Below are 20,363 nucleotides of genomic sequence, written 5' to 3' on the forward strand. Positions count from 1 at the left end.
GCCTGTCCTTATCCCTTAACCTCACTTTAACTTATTTTAAAAATCTATGTTTTCATAATTTACAAACTAATTTGCAAAGTAGACAGGATTATCCAAAGAAACGATTCTTTCTAGAGTGGGGTTGCTGGGCTTGCGGCTGAGGGTATAAAAAGCCAGGCGGTTATTGAATTTATTGTCAAAAGGAGAAAAAATAACATTATCACATAACACATTATCAAATGTAAAAACCCTCTTAGTCCAGTGGTTTGAATAATAGTTCATTAATGTTTTTATATCAGAAAGTCTGGGATTCAAACTCTAGAAAATGCAAATTATGCAGATTATAGAGAAAAAGAATTACAAGAGGTCTTCAGCATGGTACATGACGTATCATCGAACATGGATCTCATAAGACGACTTGGAGTGATGCAGTCAGACGTGCATTCTCATATGATGGTAGAATTATAGGCTGTAAAATCGTCTATGTAATATTTCTCATAGTTGTAATAGCATAATTAACCAGAAAAGCACATTATCAAGTCAAAATCTAAATGGTTTACTATAATCATTTAGTCAATAGTTCAACCAATATATAAGTCACTTAATTTTTAATAGTTCAAAGGATTCATCTATCATTGCAATCACATTCGTTCCCTCAGCTTTCAGTGTGTCAGCGTCGGTCTACTAGCCTAGTAGAGTGTTTTTGCCCTTAAGTGTTATTTCAGATATTATGTTCAGGAATCTTCGAATCTTCTCTATTGTGACTGTACATCAATAAGGTGGAGATATGGAGTGTCCAGGGTTGGATCTGCAAATGTTTTTAATTGAGAATACACTATTTATAATAGCAAAAATAATTTTGAATCGGAGCACTCTTTATATTTTTTCACTAGACTACAAATAATTTTATCAAATCTTTCTAGGTTATTCAAGAAAGAGTATAAAACAAACGGGGCCACGTGACCCTGTACCGTTACACATATATCCCCCCCCCCCTGGAGTACCAAAGAGTTATGTCCCGACTAAAATTTTCTATGTCTGGTTAACACCAGTTTTGAAAGCATTTGATTTTTTTAAACTTCAAACCGGGTTCAATTTGGAATCTTAGGTTTGTTTAAAATTTGTTATCAGTGGAACCTTTTTTACTTACCCAGTCAAACACTTTTAACATCGAAGATATTAAATTCTTTTTTCATATAGGGTTATAAAGAATTTAAAACATTTAGTATGTAATGATAGTGTTAAGGTTCTAGAGGTCTAGAACCGATATATCCGTAGGAGAGTATATTGGAGAGAATATTGTGGTTATAGTTAGAGATAAGGACGAGGAGATTGATAGTTATCTTGTGTCTGTAACTTGTGTATATAACCTTGTACGTAACAACATATGAATAACAAGTTATCTTCTCATAGTTTCTCTTGTCTTTCATGGTATCAGAGCCACACAAGGCTTGAAATTTGTTTCGTTCATAGACAAGAAGAAATATGGGTGACAGTAAAGAACTGGTGAGTTCATCAGGGGTTACGCTCGAGAGTAGGATGTCTCCATATTATCTGGCGCCCTCGGACAATCCTGGTACGTCGATCACGTCTGTGATCTTGAACGGAGAGAATTATTCCGAGTGGGCGCTGGAGCTGGAGAATGCACTGTGTGCTAAACGTAAGATTGGATTTGTGAATGGAAGTTTGAAGATTCCAGATGAGAAGGAGAAGCCGACGGAAGCTGAGATGTGGAGGACGGCTAACTCAATGATAGTGGGTTGGATCAGGGCTTCTATTTCTCCGGTGATCAGGTCAACCGTGCCTTTCTCTCCGGATGCCTGCAAGATGTGGTCAGATCTTAAGAAGCGCTTCTCTGTGGGGAGTGCCGTACGTGTTCATCAACTCAAAGCCGAGCTTGCTTCGTGTAAACAAGACGGTTCCGGTGTGATGGATTACTTTGGAAAATTGTCGAAAAAATGGGAAGAGTTGTTGAACTGCAAGCCTATTCCGACTTGTACGTGTGCAGCAGGAGAGATCTATGCAAAGGAGTATGAAGCAGAGAAGGTTCACCAGTTCCTAATGGGTTTGGATGATTCACGGTTCAGCAATGTTGTCACAAATATCATTCAAATGGAACCATTGCCAGACCTTAACTCTGCTTATCAAAGAGTGATCCGAGAAGAAAAGAGATTGGGGAGCACACGCCTTGAGTCGAAGGAGGCGCCAGTGGGTTTTACGATGAAAAGTGTTCAGCGAGAAGGAGATGATGATCAAACCGTGAGTGCGGCGATGGCTGCGGTTGCAAAGAGTCGTTCCTTGACAGTGTGTAGCAACTGTGGCAGAGCTGGACACGAGAAGAAGGAATGTTGGCAGCTCATTGGATTCCCTGAGTGGTTTACAGAAAGAAATCAGGCAAATGGAAGAGGTGGCAGAGGAAGAGGTGGCAGAGGAAGATCAAACTCCACACGAGCTAATGCGGTTCAAGCTGGAAACTCTGCCAGTAGTCAAGGATCATCAGTTCCACAGTTGACTCCTGAACAATGGGCGTCTCTCACATCATTGCTCGAACGTCAGAAGCCGTCTCCAATCCCGGATCGGTTGAATGGTATGGTCCAAACTGGTGAGGTTATCATTGATACTGGCGCGTCGCATCACATGACAGGGGACTTGTTGTTGTTAGTTGATGTTCAACATATAGTCCCTTGTCCAGTGAGCTTTGCGGATGGAAGCCATGTTATGGCTACTAAAAGTGGTTGTCTGCGTTTGTCCGCAAAGTTGAAATTGGATCATGTCTTATTTGTTCCAAATTTGAATTGTACTTTGTTATCTGTTGCGAAGTTACTGAGACAAACTGGTTGCTTGGCTGTATTCACAGATACTTTGTGTATTTTGCAGGACCGTTTTACGAGGACTCTGATTGGAGCCGGTGAAGTTAAAGATGGTGTCTATGTTTATCGGGATGTAACAGTGGCGAGGGGTCACAGAGTTAAAGTTTCAGAGGATCAGGCTGTGTGGCATCGTCGTCTAGGACATCCTGCTTATGGTGTTTTGGGTTTTTTACCTTTTGTATCTGGTGTTAAAGACGTCCCAAACAAGTTTGGTGGATGCGATATTTGTTTTCAGTCTAAACAAACAAGAGAAGTGTTTTCAGAAAGTCTTAATAAAAGTTTAGCTCCATTTGATTTGATTCATGTTGATCTTTGGGGACCCTATCGTGTATCTTCTTCGTGTGGGGCAGTATACTTTCTCACAATTGTAGATGATTTTTCAAGAGCTGTATGGATCCATCTACTGCTTGAGAAAAGTGAGGTAAAGAAAGTGTTGCCGAATTTCCTCAGTCTTACACATCGACAGTTTGGTAAACTGGTCAAGACGGTGAGGAGTGATAATGGGACAGAGTTTATGTGCTTGTCGAACTACTTTGCAGAAAAAGGAATAGTTCATCAGACATCTTGTGTGAGCACTCCTCAGCAGAACGGGCGCGTAGAGAGAAAGCATAGGCATATACTCAATGTCGCGCGCTCGCTACTCTTTCAGGCTAGTCTTCCTGTTCGGTTTTGGGGAGAGAGCGTTCTAACAGCAGCTTATCTCATAAACAGGACGCCGACGAAAGTACTGAATGGAAAGACGCCGTATGAGTGCTTGTACGGGAAGCCACCATCGTATGGAGAGGTGAAGACATTCGGGTGCTTGTGCTTTGTGCATCAAGCAAGAAGAGACAAAGACAAGTTTGGAATACGGAGTAAGAGATGTGTTTTTGTTGGTTACCCTTTTGGAAAGAAGGGATGGAAGGTGTATGACATGGAGAAGAATGAGTTCTTTGTTTCTAGAGATGTGGTATTTGATGAGGAGTGTTATCCTTATGCAGAAAAGGAAGTAGCTGAGACTGATATGGTGCCGCAGATGATGTCTGTGTGTGATGATGAAATTTACTCCGTAAGGGGGAGCAGTGAAGTAATCACTGCTGATACTGTTGGAGAGGTAGTCACGGCCGATACTGCTGGTGAAGTAGCTACTGCTGATACGGAGGTGGCTCAGAGAACAGAAGCTGAGCCGCACATACAAGTGCAGGAAGTAACACCGCAAGTTAGTGATCAGACTGCGACAGAAGAGGCTCTTGGACGTGGACATAGAAAGACAGTTCCATCAGTCAAACTACAAGATTATGTAGTCTACAATGCACAAGTCGGTTCTGATAAACATGACACCATCACCGGCCTGCGATCAGATGTCTCCTTGGCGGTGCCAGGTAAGACACAAGTACTTTATCCCATTACTGATTTTGTATCTGATGATCAATTCTCAGATAACCACAAGGCCTTTCTCGCAGCCGTTAGTGCTGGGGTGATACCTAAAAATTACAAAGAGGCCTTTGCAGATAAGATATGGAACAAGGCCGTGAAAGGGGAAGTTCATGCTCTTGAGTTGAATCGTACATGGGATGTGGTGGATCTTCCTGCAGGAAAAAAAGCAATTGGAAGTAAATGGGTGTTTACAATCAAGTACAACGCAGATGGAACAGTAGAGAGAAACAAGGCGAGGCTGGTGTGTTGTGGTAATCATCAGGTGGAAGGTGTGGACTATGAGGAAACCTTTGCGCCTGTTGCGAAGATGGATACGGTACGCACACTACTGGAGGTTGCAGTGGCAAAGAACTGGGAGGTGCACCAGATGGATGTGAGTAATGCGTTTCTTCATGGAGATTTGGAGGAAGAAGTATACATGAGATTGCCACCAGGGTTTCATTCTGATGAACCAGGAAAGGTATGTAGATTGAGAAAATCTTTGTATGGACTAAAACAGGCTTCAAGGTGCTGGTTTGAGAAGTTGACGGAGGCTTTAAAGAGCTTTGGTTTCGTACAATCCTACGAAGATTACTCTCTGTTTTGTTATGAGAAAGATGGAAGCTGTGTGCGTGTTCTTATTTATGTGGACGACCTGATTGTAGCAGGAAATGATCTTGAAATGTTGGAGAGATTCAAGAAGTATATGAGTCAGTGTTTTCTCATGAAAGACCTTGGAAGAGCAAAGTATTTTCTGGGCATAGAAATTGCGAGAGGACCCGAGGGGATGTTTCTGTTTCAGAGGAAGTATGCACTGGATATTATAAATGAGGTTGGTTTGCTTGCGAGTAAACCTGTGTCTACTCCGATGGAAGTGAACCACAAGCTTCCGCGAGAAGAACAAGGAGAGCAGAGAAGTCCACTCTGTAAAGATCCCGTGCGGTTCCGTCGGATAGTAGGTAGACTGGTGTATTTGACTATTACTCGACCGGACTTGAGTTATTGTGTGCATGTACTGTCGCAAGTGATGCATCAGCCACGGGAGGAGCATTGGAATGCTGCGATGAGAGTCATACGCTACTTGAAGGGAAGTCCAGGTCAGGGTATTATGCTTAGAGCTGATAGTGACTTGCAGATACGCGCGTTTTGTGATTCTGATTGGTGCGGATGTCCGTTAACGAGGAGATCACTCTCAGCTTACGTAGTGTTGTTGGGAAACTCGCCGGTGGCGTGGAGAACCAAGAAACAGGATACGGTTTCTCACTCTTCAGCTGAGTCCGAATATAGAGCAATGTCTGATGCGTTGAAGGAGTTGAAGTGGTTGAAGAGGTTGCTTGCTGATCTTGGAGTAAAACATGATAGTCCAATGGACTTGTACTGTGATAGCAAGTCAGCTATCTACATTGCTGCGAACCCGGTGTTCCACGAGCGTACGAAACATGTAGAGAAGGATTGTCATAGTGTGGGAGATGCAGTAAAAGCTAAGCTGATAGCAATGAGGCACGTAAGGACCAACGAGCAGCTGGCGGATATTCTAACAAAAGCATTGGGGAGCTCTGCATTTCATTACTTGTTGTCCAAGTTAGGAGTGTGCAATCCACACGCTCCAACTTGAGGGGGAGTGTTAAGGTTCTAGAGGTCTAGAACCGATATATCCGTAGGAGAGTATATTGGAGAGAATATTGTGGTTATAGTTAGAGATAAGGACGAGGAGATTGATAGTTATCTTGTGTCTGTAACTTGTGTATATAACCTTGTACGTAACAACATATGAATAACAAGTTATCTTCTCATAGTTTCTCTTGTCTTTCAGATAGCTAACTAAATTATCATACTTTTTTATAAAAAGATAAATTATCATACTTATTACCTATATCTCTATAAAGCCAACAAAAAGTTATACTACTAGTACTAGTTAAAGAAGTTCGAACGATGAAACAAGATGCTCGTATATGAACCTGGGGGCGATACCACGACGCAAAGAACCCTTTCACGATGCAACTGGTCCTCGAGAACCAATAAAGAGAAACTCCACCGCCTCAAAATACCTAATAGCTTACGATAGTATCGTCAGTTTATGTTGTCTTTATAACATCTCATCATTTTATATTGTTATTCTTTTGTTGTCATATTGACATATTGTTAAATTTTCGTTTTTTTTTTTAATTTTATAATGTTATTATATACCATAGAATTAAAATTCAGCGCTGTAAGTAGAGACTTCAACCAATGGCATCTTGAAATGCTAAAACACATTCAATATACTCTGGCTCACTTTCCTACTTCACCCAGGTCTATATGTAGATTTGCTTCGATCATCAACCCTTGGCATACTATTCTTCTTTTTTGGTCACTATTCTATTTTTTATAAGATCGTAAAATAACTAATCTTGTTACCGTTTTCGTTTAGGGTCTTATAATTAACAAATTTAATCATAAAAATATTGTGACAAAAGAAACGAATTTTTTTTTAATCAGATTATTTTGTTAGTAAAAGTGTAGCACTATCAGATTGTTTTATCCACTACAAAATAGATGATAGTTTTAGAAGTTTTTTCTCTAAGCTAAAAAAAATTGTTCCATGTGTAACGTGTATGTTCTAGAATTAATCTTCATGGAAATAATATTTTAGTTAAAATTGATCGATAAGTTATACATTGCTTTTTGGCATCACTATATCATACTGGTTCAAAAAATTTGTAGTTGTCAATTATGAAGATTAATGAAATTTAAATAATAAATTACAACTTATAATAAATTATGTAAATCAATAAAAATAATTCATGAAAACTTCAGTATTTTTTTGTAAAATATATAGTGTGATAAAGTTGAACTGTATACAAGTATTTTTATAAAGCAGCTAGCACAAGTCAAATTATCCTTTTATATTTTTTTATCGATTATAAAATTATTGTTATAATAATATTTATAATTTATAATAAATAATATATTAAAATATTCTATAGTTTATTTTACATATCACATTTATAGCGTAACTAAAGGTAGTATTTTACTAGTATTAAACAAAAACAAATCTAATTTTGACTAAATGAATCCCCAAAAAGAAAAGCAAAAGCCATAATTGACGTGGTCGTCTTTGGGAGTGAAAAGACAATTTCGAAGTTACTTCCTTTCTCTCCAATCGTCGTCGTCCTTCCCTTCTATATAAACCTTACTCTCCTCTTTCTCATTTCACATCCCTCAAAGCCATTTCTGAAATCAACATTCTAGTTCGAGAGAGAGAACAGAGACGAAAACAAGAAGAAAGTTTCAACCTTTGTCTGTTCTATCTCTCTCGCTCTCGTTCAAGAAACCACATACTTCGAAAACATGTCTCGTTCTCTCTCTAACGTTAAAATCGTATCTTCTTTCGTCTCTCACGAACTCTCCAATGCAATCTTCCGGTAAGTTCTGCTATGCTCTGTTTTCTCTGTTTATACTCTGTTTTTTTCTCGTTATGCTCTGTTTTCTAAACGGTGACGTTTTGTGTTCTACCAGACGCGGTTATGCGGCCACTGCGGCGCAAGCGAGCGTTGGTAAAGGTGGAGCCGTTGTTTCGGCGGTGATGAAGAAGAAGGGAGTGGAAGAATCAACCCAGAAGATAGCTTGGATTCCAGATCCCAAAACCGGTTATTACAGACCGGAAACCGGTTCAAAAGAGATCGACCCAGCTGAGCTACGAGCAGCTCTCTTGAACAACAAGCAGTGATGAATTAACTGAAAAGAAGCTCTTTTTTTCTGTTAATTATTCGTTGTTGATTTTTAATGTCTTGGGGAATAGGGTAATGATCCTTTGCGGTGAACCCTGTTTTTGTCTGTCTGCTACGTACGATTCTGCAATTAATAACATAGAGAAGTCTTTTTGGTTCCTCTACTTTGTAACAAAAGGATCGATTGATGTATGAATGATTTCTTCTATAATATAGTTTTTCACTTATTTGCAAGCAAAATTGCAACCTTTCATCTAGCTTAAAATAATTAACGTTGATATTGATCATAAAAAAAATTAATCAAGATGGGGGATTAAATTCTTCTTTTTAAATTTATGATTTTTATCGATTGAGATAGAAATGGCAATTGATTAATCTGTCTATGGATTTTTATCGATTGAGATATAAATCGGTATTAACAAAAAAGGTATAGAACTTGAGTAATAAGATCAGTATCTTGGTGATCAGCAACAATCAACATGATCTCGAGTTTGGATGGTTCAATGCTTTGTAGGACCTCAACACTACATGGCAGTAAATTTTAGTTCAGATTCATGTACAACTTTGCGGGGAAGAAGTTCAATTATTGCATGTGTGTGTCAACTTATATGATTAACCTGAGAGATAACATATTATAAGGAATGTTGTCATAAATTATTGGCGTATAATTTGAGCAAAGATAATGGTATTGATAGTAAACTATATCAATAACAATTCGATACTACTATAAAATATGAATATACGGTGTTGTTGCTTGCATGGATAAAACCGACATAATATTGCCCTGCTAATCTAATTGTTAATATAGCTTAGGCTGCTCAGCAATTGGCACTTGGCAATGCAATTAGCGACAACTACTTGACATAAGCGTCATTTTATATTATTGTACTTGATTAACATAGATTAGTTTTAAATTATGTTTTGTACTTTTGGTGTTTCGACCGTTCGTTTATTATATGCTTCGTAGATTAAGTGTCTGTATTACGTTAGAATACATCTTAACTATATATCTTTGCTTTCATCTAACCACACATTCATCATGATTATAAAATGTTTATTTTTATATTAATTAGTGAAGATATCTATCTTATTAAAAGAGAATTATCATTTAGAAAACAATTATTATATTTACAAAATATGTCATTAAGTTTTTTGTTTTTATTTTTATTTTCCATAAAATGCAGATCAGAATCGTCCGACTAATCAAAATTTGGTTCTTCATATAAATGTTATAACAAAGCAACAGGAACTAAAAATATTTCTTATATATTTGCAAAGATTGTATTTCATTGACAATATCATATTCAAAAACTAGTACTCCTTATATCAAAATATACTTTAATTGGAATATATATATATGTTGACAATATCATATTTAAAAATGTGTGTTCCTATATATGTTGCTGAACTATTAGAGTTAGAGTTTAACATCCGAATCACGTATTCACATTATCACACACAAATTCTGTAACTTCAGCCTAAAAATAGGTATATATTTACGAGAAAATTGCTAGATCTGATAATTTATGCAATCTTTTTTTTATCAGACGGCTCTGGAGTTTCGATTTTATTGATTTTTTATGAATAAAAGAAAAATAAGTATTTGCCGGTATGTGAAGTTGAAGAATTCAAAAGGTCGAAGAAACATAAGACGTGTCCCTGTCTTTCTTTGAAGAGTCAATTATGCTCAAAGGCGCAGAGACTTCTTGAGAACGACTTATTGAGAGAGGCAACTTGGTACAACGAATCTATCAACATTGAATTTTCTTTTACTTGACTATAAAATAGACATATAATTGAGTCTTCTCTTTTGCTGCATGTTATTTTATTCTTAGGAGATAGGTTGTTTGTTAATTCGTATCCAATCATTTTATATATACAGAATTTGTGTGTGATAATGTGAATACGTGATTCGGATGTTAAACTCTAACTCTAATAGTTCAGCAACATATATAGGAACACACATTTTTATTTATTTACTCCTTATACTTCAAATATAAGTTTTCGCACATGTTTATAGAGTAAACATTGGATGATCCTTAACCTTGTGATTTGTATATAGTTTTTTTTTTTTTTTTTTTTTTTTTTTTTTTTTTTTTTGATTTGTATATAGTTTGCGATACTAAGATAACAAAATCTGGCAAAACTAAACCTGCCTCTGTTCTAATATGTAACCTTATAAAGTATGTTAGGTATATAACTTTACAGTATCATGCATTGAAATAAAAAGAAGAGTAATTGCACTAGATGATTATCATATGCCAGTTATTTAGGTAAGTAGACATTTCGACTTTTGAATGAACCGGGAAAATAAAAATACCATTGTTATCCCTATTGCTGCATATCGGTCAGTTAGATTGACATGTTGTCGGTTTAGTCAAGCACGCTTCTGTTCGTAATAATGTTCTCAGTTACATTTACAAAACCCAAAAAATAACTCTATTTAATATTTAATTTTCAAATATCTTCTCACAACTTCTACGAAACCCTCAAACATTTTCATAACCTCCGTAAGACTGTTCATTTTTCTCCAGAACCCCTGCAGTTTTTTTCAGAAATGGTCTCATGTCGCCTCGTCGATCTTCCAGAAGATCGAGTTACAGATGCAGTGCCTCCCATACCGGATATGATGTTTGCCGCCGGTGAAGATATGTTGCACGTGTCGCAACTGCGGTGATATCTATAAAAAATTTGTTCGGTTCTCATTGCTTATACTCTTTATGATTTATATAACACCTCTTCCCTTTAACTCACACATTCACCAATTCCAATTTCCACAACAAATCCAATAGAGATATGTCTTCCAGCCATAGCTCATCGGCGACCAATCGTGCGGCTTTACCGAAGGAAGGCCCTTTTTGTCACTGCAGAAGGCGGACATCGTTGACTAAGGCGTGGACCGACGACAACCCTGGCAGATACTTCTATCGCTGCAAAGCTCATGTGTTTTTGGTTTGGGCTGATATAGATGACCCTTATGGATGGCAACACCGGAGTTTATTAGAAGCTCGTGATGAAATACGTCTCCTCAGATCTGAAATCAGCAGTCTACAAACTACTATTACAAACCACACAAACCACCCCCAACATACGGATGTAGAAATCGTGTCAAACACACTCCATCCTGAAGTGGTCAAACCTCATATTCATTGTGACCACGGCGATTCCCTCCTACGCTATTTTATTTTTATTTTTATGACTTGTTTCTTCGTGCTCGTTATTGCTGTAATCGTTACCAGCCTAAAACATTAGTTTTATAAAAATCTTTGGAGTTGAATTATATTATCTTAACTGTGGCACTGCAATGTAATATGAGAAAATTTATGTTACTGGTAGAACGTTTGAAACCGGATAGAAAATTATAAATACAGATGTAATAAATCATTATCGAATAAATATTCCGATTAGATGTCTTTGCAAACTAATTAATTTCGGTCAACTTGTATTATGCCACAAAAGTTTATGTACTTAACACCACAAGATGAAACAAAATATCTCGATTCTTCATGGCCACATACGTTGCTTTTCTTACCACCACAAATGTGAAACCAATTTTACACCATAAGAATGTGGCAAAAGTCAACTTCGTTCAGTCTGACACATCTTCCCTGTCACTTGATGTTGCGACACTTCCCTGTTTCACTCTGCACCTACTAACCCTATACTGCTCATGTAATACGAAGGACATAACCGACTTTAGCACCACTCCGACGACACGGTTCGCCAATTAATAAAAAATATGCATAACTACCTAATATCCAACGTTTCCATGTATATTGGGTTATTTAAGAATACAAACGAAAAAAAGAATTCTGGCAATGGCAGAGTCAGAGTTCAAGGCTGCTAGCACCTTTTTTGGCTCAACGTCAACTTATAATTTACCATAACATAATTACAAGGTTTTTGACTCAAAAGATTTTAAACCACATAGATAATAAAACGATCTAATATTAACTATGCATGTCTGTGAAACCTACGTTATCTAATCAAACTTCATTGTTTATCCAGGAAGGCTTCTAGCAGCTTTTAAACTCAGGAAGGCTTCTAGCACCTTTGAACTCTTGATAGAGCTATATCTCACATAATTTATTTTGGAAAATATAGTTCTTGTATTATGTCTAGTTTTTAGGATTTCTTTTGTTACTGAATGATTAAATGCATATATTGTTGGATACCAAATTTACCACGTTTAATCTGGATAAGCCACATTGTCAATTAACCTCTCATATTGATCAATCGGTGCAAGCAGAAGCTCAATTATTGTTCTTAGAAAACCTCTAAAACTATACTAGAAGATCCACAAAATACTCAAATTTGGCCATCATAAAACTTGGATATGATAGCGATCGTGAATATCGAATCATCTTTTACAGCATCACCAAACTAATTCTATTTTTTCTCTACAATAGAATAATTTTATTATAGAATTAAATTTATTCCAATAATCGCTTCTATTGGTATATTCACAATATGATCAGCCATTGCTATTTTGCTAGAGATGACTTTCATTCGTTATTTAGTTGCTTGCATTATTCGTTTTGATAATGACCTAAAGAATACGTTGCCTCCAACGTAACTCCCTTATTTAGTCAAAGATTCACGGTGGAAAACAAACAAATTGTGTTTTTTTTTTCTTTGTATAAGGTATTATTGGTTACTACTAGTAATCCGTGAGCTTTTCCTTTTTTTTTTTCCCAAATTGTTTTTATTGATTAAAAGGGCCAAGCCCACGGCCAAAGCTCACAAACAAAAAGCCCACTAGCACGAGGGGCAACTTACAACAAAGGCCGAGGCCCAAAATGAAAAAACCGGCCCAACAGACCCAAATACACGCTATCGGACGGTTTGCGCTAGAGGCCCACCAAGGAGACAGGCTGGACACGTGTAAACATCTGGAGAGTCTGCACGCCACGCGTCGTCCGCCTCAACTCGATCTCCGCCTCACCGCACAACCGCCGAAACCAGCCACCGACACCCACTTTTCACCGGAGCTCCGATACTGCAGAGCCTCCGCGTCACCATAGCTCTTCACGGCCGCTCTGTCTTCACGCCAGAGAGATCGTCGTTCTAACGAGATCTCCATCCGACTCTGAATCACCAAAAACCCTAGATAGGCGCGCCGCGAACCACCGCTCTCTCGTCTTGACTATCGTCGCCGTCGCCAGGCATCTCGTCCTCGACGACCCACGAACTCAGACTCGAACTACACGAAACCAGTAACCACATCCCAGAAAATTAGGGCTTCAACACGACGGCGAAGATCTTTGTGAGCCTCCTCACTCCGTTATTCATAAGCCGGTAAAGAAGGAGCTGAAGAAGCCTCGCTTCCCGGAAGCTAGAGCGGCGTCGGTGGATCTGAGATAGCCTCCACCCCCCGCAGACAGACCGGCGTCGATGAATCTAGAGAAGCCTCCATCGCCCGGAGAAACACAATTCGAACCAACAAAAACTCCGTCTCCTCCGAGGCTCTCCAAACGGCGCGTCTTCACTCCAAAACCGAACACCGAGAAAGTCAGTTGCGGTATCAGAGCTTCGACAAGGCGTCCGTTGATGACACTTCGGAAACAAGGCGGAGAGAAATTAAATTGCTGCATAAAGAGTGCTCCGGCGACGGCACGGACGCAGGAGAAAACATACAAATATGTTATTTTTTACGTCATCAAGAACCATTTCCAGTTAATTTCAAAACATTTTCTTCTATCTAAGGCCATTCATTTCGACTCTCAAGAACTCGAGACAGAACCCGTTTTGGACATAACAAAGTGAAACATTGGCTTTGAATATCTAAATCTCTAAGAATTGGACGCCAAATCATCTTTGTGAATTGTTAAATTTTCTTACGAAATTGTCTATAACTTCCAAAGTTAGCCTCACACTACCGGTTTTTAGATGTATTAATTATTTGGCACATTCAATTTATTGTCTTTCCAGAAGCATTGGCCTCAATATATTTTTCTTAATGCCAATAAAAAAATATTAATATAATTAATAAGAGATTTTGGTGAATATCTTTAATTGTGATCTTTAGACATGATTAACCTAGGTTTTTAGGATGAAATTCTTAGCTTTTAACTAAGAAAAACTAAGAACCGTCTCTTAAATAAGAAATATCGACGTAAAAAAAAAATAAAAAAATAAAAGATATAAGAACCGATTCCGAAAAGTGTAAAAAAATACAAAAGTGTCAAATGATGAGTTAAAAACCTCAAATCAAGAGCCCGGATTAATCATGCTCAAGATTTTTTTTGGGGAAACGTTGACCTCGACACCAAAACTGCAAGAACCTGTATGGTTAGTAACAATTTAGGAGGATTGGGTTCAAGCACCAAAGACCCGGAAACTGAAACTGACTTTTTCGACCCGTGGCCGGTTCAGTTGAGATCTCCCATCAACTAGAAAAACCTTTTCCCCTCAAAAGCCACATGAAGAAGAACAAGAAGAAGCTATATAAAGTCTCCATAAAATTGTGAATTGTGACCATCAGTTTAACATGTAATCGAATTAGTGTGTACAAATAGGTGTGACGTGGTAACGCACTGATACAGTTAACTCAATGGTAATGAAGTATATAACACACTGATCCTCAACACAATGGTGTGAAGTGAAGAAACCAGAGTTAGTCTCTGAAGAAACATGTCCTTGTTCATCCTCAAATAGAAGAGTTCATCATCCCCAATCAGTAACTTAAATATCAAATACCTACAAGTAAATTATTTTTCCACCAAATCCATTCAAACCAATCACATAAACTAGACTGATACCACTCCAAAAAGTAAAAGAAAACAGCAGCTTAACTATACCTCTCAACTCATTCAGACCAGATCACCAAAGAAGAAAACCAAAAGGAACACAAAAGCAAAGAGAGCAAACCAAAAGACATCAAATTTCATGCAACATTCACCATTTCAGATAATAAATCATCCAAAATTCACTGATTTGTCACTTCACAATGTCCATTACACAACTTTGGATCCCATAAATATAAGTTTTTAACTCCTCAACCAAAGGCAAGAACATATCTTATTGGACAACAGATTCGATTCAGACAACTAAAGACTCAATCTTTTCATGACGAAGACACAAAAGGGAAGCTTCTATCAAACTTGTCGGAACTCAATTCCTCACACTCAAACCCACACCCACACTGAGGCGACTCCAGAAACTCCTCGATATCGAAATTCGCCGACGTGATCCCAACGGAAAACGCCATCTCCTCTCCGCTCCTAACGACCTCGACGATGTTGAGCCACAAGAAGAGGACTTTCACCTTGATGCCGCTCAGCTTCGTGAGCTTGTTCTCGGAGATGTAGCCGCTGATCGTCGATTTGTAGTTCAACTGGTAAGAGCCCACGAGGGAGAAGCTGCACGAGCCGTTGAAGTAGGCGTGGAACTTGCCTGTCGACGTGTCGAGATCGTAAGCGACGACTCCTTTTGGGAGGATTCCGACGGGGAAGTTGTAGCTCTGGAGGAGGGAGTACGCCGTCGGGGAGTCTGATTCTGCGGTGGCGGCGGCGAGGAAGATGAGGAGGAAGGCGGCGATTAGGATCGGGAGACGTGACATTTTTGGGTTCACGAAAGATTTGATTTTTCGTTCGGGGAGACTTTTGCGATTGTTGAAAATATCTTTCTGTTCGGAAGAGAACGATGTCGTTTTAAGGAGACAACTGGATACACGTGACCATGTGTTGGATTTGGTGATGAGAGTAGTTATCTCTCTACTGGTACTGGATAACGTTGATATCATTTGCAAATAAGACCTCTTTATCAGGAAAAGACAAAACAAAATTGCACATGACTTGATCAAATTATTATTGTTTCGTGAAAATATATGTAAGAAAGTAAGACATTTTCAGAAAATATGTAAAAAAGATTTTTTATTTTTTTCTTTAAACATGATCATCAAACTCTAAAATTCAGTATGCAGAAGCTCAATTGACATAAAGAAACTAAATCATATACACATTGTTAATGAGTTATTAATTAACTAATACTCACAAAATTAACATAAAGAAGAAACTAAATCATATACACAGTGTTAATGAGTTATAGTTAACTACTAATCCTCACAAACCTCATAACAAATTACCTTTTTATACGTAGGCCCAACAGATTTAGAAGAAAAGATAGCCCTTTTGTTTTTGAATAAAAGAGGCTACAACAGATTACAATCTGACCTTTTCTTGATTTATATTGTTCTCTCTAGCATTTAATTGTGTTGTTGGGTTCATGCAGGTATTGTGGTGTAACGCTATAACTGTCTCTCCTCTTGTAGCGTGTAAGATTGCTCTTGTACATGAGTCTGTTAGACTGTTTATGAGTTAACTACATCAAACATCTTAAAGTGTTTACTTGTGTTCCTTGGTTGTTTACACATATGTTCATGAAACTTGAGGAGGACCTCCCACTTTCATGCAATGGAACCAACCGAGTTATGTACTTCCGTTCCTTAATTATGTTTGTCAGCGACTTTTTGAGATCTTTGAGTGGAAAGGTTTCAAAGGAAAGAGGAGGGAGAAGAAGTCGTGAGATACATCTTTCCCAAGTGTTCAAAGGGAGTTGGATCCTATAGAATCGGTTACGGATATATAGCAAGGTGAAATATTGGCTTTGAGTACCCAAAATTTTAAATGTTAATTTATACAAATATAGATTCTCAAATTCATAAAACAATATTATAATTCTTACTAAATCGTTTTTAGTCTCCAAAGATTCAAAACCAACTTCATGAAATCAAAACGCAAACGTGAAAATAGAAAGAAGACAATAAAATGTTGAAATCATCAAGGTTTCCACTCATCCCAACTACTCTATTCCAATCAATTGGAATATCTTATAGTTGAGTGAGTAGTCAAGGATTAGATGTGCTATTAGTGAAACTATTTATTTAAAATTAAGTTTAGTTATTTAAACTCCAAGATTATATACTCAGTACTGATTTTGCAACATTATGAAACCACTGGGGGATGTGATGTTTGAATCTGGTAGATCTCAGACAAAAAAACAAACATGTCCTCTATCTTGCCTACCGCTATTGAGTAGAGAATGCGATACAACATATCTAATGGATTCCTACGAAACACTTGACTACTTGTGGGAAGCCAAGCAAAACCCTAAAGAATTTTTTTCAAGACTAAGCATAAAAGAGCATTAGCATCATAACTATTGTTGTTTTATAGTTTAAAAAAAAAGAAATAATAATCCAACCTGAAAACGAGAATTAAGTATAGGTTTGTAATCGATTTGAACAAAATTACCTAATTTAAATGTTACATAACTAGCTTCCGACGCATTCTGTTAAACATTGCAATAATCCTTCAATGTCAACTATTGATGAGAACGACGAGAAAGTGGGACTCACCTTGTTTCCTTGGTTACCAGAACTTCCAATGTCGCTTTCGAATAGCTGACGCCCTATGAACTCTTCAAAACTTGTAATCTTCACCGTCTTTGAAGCAGTAGACGAACAAGAGAAGAGAAGGTTCCGATTCACTCTAACCTTAGAAGAGTTTCCTAGAACCCGTGCTGTGCATACACTCGCCTCCGCAAAAAAAATGTAAGGGTCTGGGTTTGAAATCACTGTCGTACACAGTATAGCTTATTATCCCCTATATATTATTTGAGAAGCATTACAATATTTTTTTGTATTCACATGTCATTACTAGAATAATTCTTAGAATTCTTAGAAAAATAGGTTGGTCAATTTAAATATATGATAAACTTTTTATTAAACTAACCTTAAATACATTATTAATATGTTTCATTATTTCCATAAATAAAATTACGGAATTACCTAATATGGCTAAAGTATATATGACAATTAATGATTTTAAATAATAAAGATTTGATAAAAATAAGTGTGTCTTATATTATATTTGTTTAATTTTAAACTATTAAAATAAATTAAACAACCATAGTAACCATTTAATAAAAATTAAAAGTTTTCTTTATATATTATATTTTAAATTTTTAAAAACGAGTATAAATTACTAAAACCTTTAAACGTTTCACATTCAAATTTTGTGATCTATGGTTTAAAATTTTTGTTATGACATGATACAAATAATTAAAAAATCATATAAGTTGAAAGTCTCATTTAATAAGTATTAAAAATAAATATATATATCATTTTAAATATATATATATATATCATTTTAAATTAAAGTATATGTCATAAGAAAATACATAAATATCTTAATTTTGAAAGTACTTTGAACAATTTTTATTTGATAAAAAATTTGAAAAAATATTGACAACTTAATTTTTAAAAATATTATAAATTACTTAAACTATTAAATTATATAAAATAATTTATATATATAACATTCATCCCGTGCAAAACGCGGATCTTAACCTAGTGATAAGTAAAGTGGCGTCTGTCGACCATGAATGAATAAAAAAGATAAAACCTAAATATTAGAATGAAAATTATTTATATGATGAAAGAAAAACAATATTTTTGGTTCACAGAGAAAACAATTACTTGTAGAATATATCACATGTATATTCTATAAAAATATATTAAATATATGTAATGAATGCTTAACTTATATCACTTTTGGAACTTGGAAGTGGTAAATCCCATTCCCACACACCATTTTATGCCTATCACGTCGAAACATTATAACACTATATATTGTATGCCGTGCATACACGTTCATATCACAAGTTGTCGTCATGTCAACCCTAAACCCTAATTAATTAGAAAGTTACCCTTTATTGTCAACGCCATTAGCCTATATAAAACCCCATGAAACTAGTTTTCAAAAATTCACTTGCTTTTTCTCCAATCCAACATATAATTAAAACTATTAAGCCCAACAGATATTTACATAATCATCCTACAAAGACGTTGGGCCTCACATCAGCAAAGCCCAAAGCTTCAGCTCCAGCCGCTACAAGACAAGGACCAGCAACGGTAACAACTCCAGTCAAGGCAAAACGTACGGTTGCTTCACCACAGCCGATGCAGCTAAGGAACAGATATGAGATACTTATGGATCAGGATGGATAGCTGTCAGCGACACCTGTCAGTAGTCTAGATCGTTCCTTTACCTTGTATAAAAGAGAGTAGAGTCAGATTGTAAACACTCAAGTTATCTTCATGAATAAACTTCAGTATTATCTTCAATAAACACCTTTTCTAGCTTTTATCTACATGGTATCAACGCCATGGAAGGAGATCCAGATCCTGTTTCAGTTACGTCCCTCACGCTTACTCATGTGGTCACCTTGAAGCTCAAAGAAGGAAACTATTTGCTATGGAAGCTTCAGTTCGAACAGTTTCTTTCCAGCCAGATGCTTCTTGGGTATGTCACCGGAGCTCAGCTACGTCCTCCACCAACAGTCTCCGTTCGAGATGGAGATCTGGTCACAGAAGCTGCGAACCCAGAGTTTCTCAGATGGACGCAGAAAGATCAGCTTATTCTCGCCTGGATCTATGGTACGCTTACTGAAGATGCTCTCAAATCAGTCTATGGCTTGCATTCATCTCATGAGGTATGGATGGCTTTAGCTAAGAAGTACAATAGAGTCTCCGCAACTAGGAAGTTTGATTTACAAAGACGTGTTCAAACAATGGTCAAGGGAAACAAGACAATGGCTGTTTACTTGTCTGAAATTAAGTCGCTTTGTGATCAGTTAGACTCTATTGGTGCTCCTATCTCAGAACAGGAAAAGATCTATGGAGTTCTGAATGGATTAGGAAAAGAGTATGAGGCAGTGGGTACAGTCATCGAACACTCCATGGATGCTCAACCCCCACCCTGTTTTGAAGACGTTGTGTACAAGCTTACTGGTTTTGACGACAAGCTTAAAGCTTATGAAGCTACGACTGATGTGAACTCTCATCAAGTGTTATACACCAACAGAGGTGGTTACTCAGGTCGAGGACGAGGCCAGTACAGAGGAGGATATCGTGGCAGAGGATCCTACTCAACTCAAGGAAGAGGTTTCCCTCAACAGTTTGGTCAAAGCGCTCATCGTCAGAACGATAATCAACGTCCCGCATGCCAGATTTGTGGCAAATATGGCCATCCTGCTTACAAATGCTACAAGCGCTTTGATCAACACTTTGCAGTCAATGAGCCTCCACAAGCCAACATGATGATGACAGCACCTGGCCAACACAATGCGAGCTCTATGGGAGCAGAGTGGTATCCAGACAGCGGAGCTTCTCATCATGTCACCAACTCGGTTCAGCATCTTGATGTGGCACATGAGTATGATGGCACTGATCAAGTGATAGTTGGTAATGGGGACTTCCTTCCTATCACTCGTATGGGCTCTGCTTCGATTCAAACTGCCTCAGGTACTTTACCACTGTCTGAAGTCTTGATATGTCCTGATATAACAAAGTCTTTGTTATCAGTCTCTAAGCTTACTGATGACTATCCCTGTGAATTTACGTTTG

General features: G+C 37.4%; 2 protein-coding genes across 2 annotated transcripts; one reads left to right on the top strand and one right to left on the bottom strand.

Moving 5' to 3' along the window:
• The first annotated feature begins 7,387 nt into the window (after window positions 1-7,387).
• On the top strand, window positions 7,388-8,181 carry LOC103858767 (protein SENESCENCE-ASSOCIATED GENE 21, mitochondrial). Its single transcript, XM_009136189.3, has 2 exons — window positions 7,388-7,648; window positions 7,743-8,181. Exons 1-2 carry the CDS (start codon window positions 7,575-7,577, stop codon window positions 7,951-7,953), a joined length of 285 nt encoding a protein of 94 aa, XP_009134437.1. The 5' UTR covers window positions 7,388-7,574; the 3' UTR covers window positions 7,954-8,181.
• Window positions 8,182-14,829: 6,648 nt separating this feature from the next.
• LOC103858768 lies at window positions 14,830-15,615 on the bottom strand. The gene has a single exon (XM_009136190.3). The coding sequence runs from the start codon at window positions 15,513-15,515 to the stop codon at window positions 15,021-15,023; it is 495 nt and encodes a 164-aa protein (XP_009134438.1). The 5' UTR covers window positions 15,516-15,615; the 3' UTR covers window positions 14,830-15,020.
• Window positions 15,616-20,363: the final 4,748 nt, after the last annotated feature.

This window comes from Brassica rapa, chromosome A03 (assembly GCF_000309985.2).
Source record: "Brassica rapa cultivar Chiifu-401-42 chromosome A03, CAAS_Brap_v3.01, whole genome shotgun sequence".
Lineage (NCBI taxonomy): Eukaryota > Viridiplantae > Streptophyta > Magnoliopsida > Brassicales > Brassicaceae > Brassica > Brassica rapa.